Here is a 6,791-nt window from a genome sequence, read left to right as displayed (position 1 = left end):
ATAATCTTTATTTTTATTTCTGGGCTCAAAATTCCAGTAAAGATTTGTCACTGAGTGCTGAGGATGAAGGCCCAGTAAACTGTGTTATTTAAAATATTACACCATTATATTTCATCGAGGCAACAGAGCTTCCTTCAAGTTAACATGGCATGTTTTTATTTTGCAGTTTATTTTGCAACTGATATTTGTATATATTCTTTCCTAGGTGACCGTGTAGTTTTTACCTCAGATCTCCCACAAGTACTACCCCCCCCCCTCAAAAAAAAGATTCTGAAAAATCAGTCCAGCCTTCTGTCAAGTCCAAGTAACATCATTGTCTTAACCACAAGCAGGAGAAATGAAGCACATAATCAACCTATATGAGAACATCAACGATACAGCAAGAAATAATTCAGACTGTCCTCATGTGGTTTTGCCGGAAGAGATATTTTTTACAATATCCATCGCCGGGGTGCTGGAGAATCTGATCGTCCTGCTGGCTGTGATCAAGAATAAGAACCTCCAGGCACCCATGTACTTTTTCATTTGCAGCCTGGCCATTTCCGACATGTTGGGCAGCTTGTATAAGATCTTGGAAAATATCCTGATCATGCTCAGAAACAAGGGTTATCTCAAGCCTCGTGGCAATTTTGAAACCACGGCCGATGACATCATCGACTCCCTGTTCATCCTCTCCCTCCTGGGCTCCATTTTCAGCCTGTCTGTGATCGCCGCGGACCGCTACATCACCATCTTCCATGCCCTGCAGTACCACAGCATTGTGACCATGCGCCGCGCCGTTGCTGTCCTGGCGGTCATCTGGACATGCTGCACATGCAGTGGCATCACCATGGCGATCTTCTCCCATCGCATCCCCACAGTGATCACCTTTACATCATTGTTCCCTCTGATGCTGGTCTTTATCCTCTGCCTCTATGTGCACATGTTCTTGCTGGCCCGTTCCCATGCCAGGAAGATCTCAACACTTTCCAGAGCCAACATGAAAGGGGCCATCACACTGACCATCCTGCTTGGGGTCTTCATCTTTTGTTGGGCCCCCTTTGTTCTTCATGTCCTCTTAATGACATTCTGCCCAAATAACCCTTACTGTGTCTGCTACATGTCCCTCTTCCAGGTGAATGGCATGTTGATCATGTGCAATGCAGTCATTGACCCCTTTATATATGCCTTCCGAAGCCCAGAGCTCAGGGAAGCATTCAAAAAGATGATCTTCTGCAGCAGGTACTAGTAGAATTACTGATTCTCACCAGGGGGATTAATTATCATCACGGTGATAATATTGTCACGTGATAGAATAACATGACATACCAACAAATACTAACACTGCCCTATCGTTCCCTAGTGTGCATGAGGATGAGCCCACTTACTAGTATTTGTAATAGTTTGGTTCTGTGTGAACAGGCTTGCTGGAGTACAACTCTTATAACTAGAGAGATAAAATAATGTACTAAAAGGGACAGAATACAAAGCACATACAGCAATGCAAATTTGAGAGCTTTGGGCTAAGGGGAGAACTTGCTCTTTTATAGGTATCCTGTAAGCCTATTACTGAGTGGCCTTTCCAGGCTGGAGGACACTCTAAGGGATTTCTAGAAGTTAAAGTACCAGGACAAGTATTCAGGCCAGAAACAATATGTAGGCCTTTGTAAGCCAAAGGTGCCAATAAATTGCTGCAGCTGAATTTGCCTGTCCCACACAGCCATGCAGAAGGCTTGCCCTCCCTCCCGCCTACCTGTCTGCTTTATTAAATGCCATTCCGAATCTTTTTGGAAGCAGGCAGGATATAAATTATAAATGTCAAATAACCAGCTTTGAGTTTTCAAGAATAAAGGAACCTTCTCTGTCAGACTTCTTTGCTCACGCAGTACCCCACTGGCTTTAAAATCCTTTCTTGGTTAAAACTCCTCATGCATTAGAAGCATACATTTCAAAGGAAGAAATAAAAATTTAATCAGCTTGGTTCCTGTGTGTAAATAAAGGCCAGAGGAAAACTGTGACCATCTGAAGAAGGTATATCCAATCTTTGTGAATTTGTCCAAATGCAGAAGTAAAGGAAAAGAGGCCCCAGGCCCCAATATGTATTTTTTTAAGTAAAGAGACAGCGGGAGAGAGAGATCATCATGCTTTGATACTCTGGGAAAAACCAATACCAAAATAATACTTCAAGAATTTCAAGAACAGTGCTATTATTGAGATCCAAGGCAGAAACCGATGGAAAGACATTTTATTTCCTTCCACAGATGAGTCTGAGAGACTCAGTCACTACAAAATTTCATCATACCATCAGCTACAGGACAGATGCCAGATATTAAAAAGAGGCATTGCCAATGGGAATAAAAGAAACAGTTTGTAAACTCATCTGTTGTTAATAGCTTAAAAAATAAAGCTTAAAGAAGAAGCAGAAGGTGGGTGGGAACAGATCAACCAAAGAACTTGAATGTATATTTGCATAACCCATGGACACAGACAATAGGGTGGTGAAGGCCTGGGGGAGAGGGAGAGAATGGTGTGACAGGGCCCGCGCCCCCCCACCCCACCCCTCCACCCGCCTCCCACTCCCTGCTAGAAGAGATCAATAGTGGGGAATAGTGGACATATGTAATACTTTCAACAATAAAGATTTAAAAATTAAACAAGAAGAAGAAGCAGCTTCTGACCATAGTCCTAGCTAAGTTGGAGAGTGGCTTAAAGGGGCAAGAGATGAAGAAGGAGAGGAAAGAAGCCAGATCTTAGGATTCACGGGTCTTCAGGACCCAAGGAGCCTTTTCGAAGAGGCAACACTTTACCTCAGTAGAGTTTTTCCTGGGCTGCTGAGAGCAGAAGCCAGCCACAGACAGGACTGCTGGTCTGGTGATGAGTTTGATATTAGATGTGAGGAGGAATGGGATCTTAAGAAGCAGAGCAGAAGGCATGGAGTTTAAGGGAAGACAGCTGTAGGCATTTTTCCAGACGGCTTCCTTCACAGTTTGGAGATGAAACTTAAAGTGTCGCTTGTTGTTCTCTGTTCTGTAATAATCCTTTGGTCCTCCCCCCTCACCAATGAGATATGTTACACTAATGTATATTAAACCAAATTTATTAATAGATAAAGTACTATATGTAAATTTATTTTCCATAAAATCTAAAGCACTGATCTATAAATGACTTTTAAATGTTATTTCCACCATTAAAAGAACAATGTATAGCATATTTTTCTGTGATTAAACTGAGTATTCTCAATAAATTGTAACCTTTCTTTGATGTTGTGCTGTTCTACGGTCCTATAGAGGTGGGTAGTGCAACCTAAGTCCTGTCATAGATGGTCCCAAGCTGCTGTTCTGCCATTGCTACCAGCTTGGCTACCACTCTCAGGCTCTCAGCTGTCACATCTGACTGTGGTCATAGAAAGTCGCCTAGATATACCTCTGCTTCTCACTGCCTTCAATTTGTTGTGTTTAATCTAAGATACAAATCAAGGAGGTTACTCTAACGGTGCATAAAGGAAAAACAGGCTGAGTGCTAACTCGGAGACATTTTCAATTCTAGGTTTTCAGCTATATTCAATTCAGATCAGCGTTGGCAGCACTCAGAATTACTGAAATAAGTATGGTTTCCTACCTCTACCTTCCTATGTAATTCAAGCAAAAATAGTGTGGAAATGCATTCATTTGAGTAAGGAAGACCATCAAGGCTCAGGTTTTTTGCACAATTATTATTTTAATTCTTTTATCAAAATATCAAAATTTTTAATGGCTTTGCTAATGCCATTAGCATATTTTCCGTTTTGTTGATGATCTAGCCTTGGATTGTTCAGCTGAGAATGTCAGTAAAAATATGAAGTATTATAGCTGAGCTGATGTCCTCTTTAAGGCAGGAATATACTACTTTTGTGCCCCCTCTAATAAAACGGGAGGGGAGTTTCCTCTTCCTCTCTCATTGCCCCATTGCTATGGTCTGAATGTGAGTGTTTTTCCCCCAAACTCACACATGTTGAAATCTGACTCCTGAAAGGTGGTAGCATTAGGAGGTGGGCCGTTGGGAGGTACTTGGGTCCTGAGGGTGGAGTCCTCATGAATGGGATTAGTGCCCTTATTAAAGGCTACAGAGCGATCCCTCACCCCTTCTGCCATGTGAGGACACAGTGAGAGAAGGCACCAGCTATGAACCCTGAGGAGGAACCTCATCCCACCGTGCTAGCCTCAAGAACTGTGAGAAACAAGTTTCTGATGTTCATAAGCCACCCGGTCTGTGGTATTTCATTATAGCAGCCCAAACACACTAAGACACCATATATGCATGGACAGACATGAGTAAGTCAATAAACACCCCGCTCCTTCAACCACATTTTCACTGGGCTGAGAGAGCAGTCAAGGACCACCCGCAGGCCACTTGGTTAAAACCAACTGAGAAGCATAAGCACATCAATAATGAATCCTGGAAAGTTGCCAGAGTTAATGCTTCCTGGATTGTGAGGACATCTAGTAATAATAACAATAGTGCCTATCTATTACTGAACAGTTGCTACAAGTCAGGTATTATTCTGAGCTTTGCATACATTAATTCTCACCACAGTCTTAAGACTGCGTACTATTACTATTCCCATCTTTTTAGATGAATAAGCTGAGGTTCAGAGATATTAAGTAACTTCTCTGGCACCAGACTCTAAGGTCGTCCTTGTGATCCCTGCCCCCTGGAGTTTCCCATCTTTGTGTAACCCCTACCCCTTGAGTGTGGGCCAACTGTGACTTGCTTCTAACTCATAGAATATGGCTAGTGTGAGGGAATATCACTCCCATGACTATATTACATTATATGAAAGACTGCTTACTGGCTTGATAAAGTAAGCAGACATTCTAGGAAATCCATTGGCAAGGAACAATAGGGAGCCTGTAGTTCTTTTGCAAACAATGGAGGCTCTCAGCACTGAACGCTGCTAACAGTCACCTGAGTCTGGACGCACACCCTGAGCATCAGATAAAAGTGCAATCCAGCTCATACCTCCATTGCAGCCTTGTGAGATCCTGAGCAGGCGATCCAGCTAAGCCATGCCCAACTATGGAAACTGCGAGATAACATATGTGTGCTATTTTAAGCATCCAAGTTTGTGGAAATTTGTTGTGCAACCATTGAAAACTAATACATTTACCCAACTCAAGTGAGTGAGTGCCAGAGTTAGGGGTCAACTCTAGGCTGCAGTGTGGCCTCAGAGTCCGCTCTCCGTGGTGCTATGCTGCTCCACATGCAAAAAGGTCATATCATGACAGAATGACTATTCCCTTTCTCTCGTTCCATGCCAGGACAGGCAAGTCAAGAATAACTGGGCCTTCCTTTTCTAGCTGAGCACTTAGCTCCTAATATAGGGTGTCACTGAAAGAGAAGGGCATCATTATCCCCACCCTACTCCCTGGCTCAGAGATTTTTTCCTGAAAGGGAAAGCAGGCCATAAAATAAATAGCTCCTTATCTCTTCCCAAAGTAACTGACTTCATTGTCAATAGAGTGTAGAGAAATCCCAGCACTCTCAAGAACAGAGGAGGCTGTGGCAACAGGCAATTGGGAAAGGAACAATAGATTCATTAGAAATATAGACCGATCTACAGGCCAGGGAGTTTGCTGAGAAAAGAAGGGAGCAGTGGGGTCAGAACAAATCTCAATAATTGACTTCAAGAACTATCCCTTCAAAGGAACCCAAATTTGATTAGTCTTTGGAGCAATTTATGCCCTAGGACATTGTTGAAAACAATAGTCAGCCAGCAATTAGTGGGGCTTAACATCTGGGTATGGTCAGGAAAAGACCAAACATAGCACTGTCAAAACCACTGTCAGTCATTCGAGGTAACGGTAAGCTAGCCCAATTCTGCACCTCCCCCGCCCCCCTGAGAAGAACGCCAGAGGCATAATACTGCAGGCTGGGGTGGGGGGTAGACTTTATTAAAATAATCCAGCCAGGCACTAAACAAATAAACTAGCAACAAAGAAGAACAAACCCCAGAAGGGGGAGGGGACCAGTACCCAGAGTTACTACATCGCATTATCTAAAATGTCCAATTTTCAGCAAAAAAAATTACAAGGCATGCAAAGAAACAGAAAAGTATAACCAGTAAATACAACAGAGGGCGGGGGGAGTGGGAGGGCTGGCAACAAGAACGGCCTGTGAGAGCCAACCAGATGTCAAACTTAGCAAAGATGTCAAAGTAGCTGCTATAAATATGTTCACAAAATTAAACACAGAAACCAGGGGCGTGCTTAATGAAGAAAGAGGTAGCTAAGTTTCAGTAAGAAAGCCTAGTGGCATTTTTTATTACTTACTGTCGTCCTCCATTCCCCAGCCGGCCGGTGGTCGTGAACATGGTGGCCCACATTCCTGCTGGCTGGTTCCAGGACCTGGTTCTCAAAAAACTGGGGTTGTGCTTTTTTGACCTGTCGGGCGGTTCCCTGGGGAAGCAGCACAGAGACTGGCCTTGGTTGTACCTCCCTCAATATGGCATTAGGTTCCAGGAGGGAGCTAATGAACGCATTTAAGGCATATGCTCTCTACAAGCAGCGGGCAGACCTAAAAGCCTGTGGAGGAGGATGCTGAGGAGGAAGACTGTTGGGCAAATAAGGGCTTTCAACTGCAACCATGTACACCAGGGAATCTGGAGTGCAACATGGATATTCATGGTTCAGAAATGACCTGAAAGGACCCTAAACTTGCACTTGTTTTTATTTATCTTTTTAAATTGATTTCAGAGAAGAAGGGAGAGGGAGAAATAGAAACATCAGTGATGAGTGAGAATCACCACAGCCTCCTGCACGCCCTCTGCTGGGGAT

The 6,791-nt window shown here is 43.4% G+C and overlaps 1 protein-coding gene across 1 annotated transcript; it reads left to right on the top strand.

Moving 5' to 3' along the window:
* The first annotated feature begins 337 nt into the window (after window positions 1-337).
* MC2R (melanocortin 2 receptor) lies at window positions 338-1,228 on the top strand. Its single transcript, XM_023745699.1, has one exon. The coding sequence runs from the start codon at window positions 338-340 to the stop codon at window positions 1,226-1,228; it is 891 nt and encodes a 296-aa protein (XP_023601467.1).
* The last annotated feature ends 5,563 nt before the right edge of the window (window positions 1,229-6,791 follow it).

This window comes from Myotis lucifugus, unplaced genomic scaffold (assembly GCF_000147115.1).
Source record: "Myotis lucifugus unplaced genomic scaffold, Myoluc2.0 scaffold_572, whole genome shotgun sequence".
Taxonomy (NCBI): domain Eukaryota; kingdom Metazoa; phylum Chordata; class Mammalia; order Chiroptera; family Vespertilionidae; genus Myotis; species Myotis lucifugus.
The sequence above is the reverse complement of the archived record's forward strand: the minus strand, read 5'-3'. Positions and strand labels throughout refer to the sequence as shown.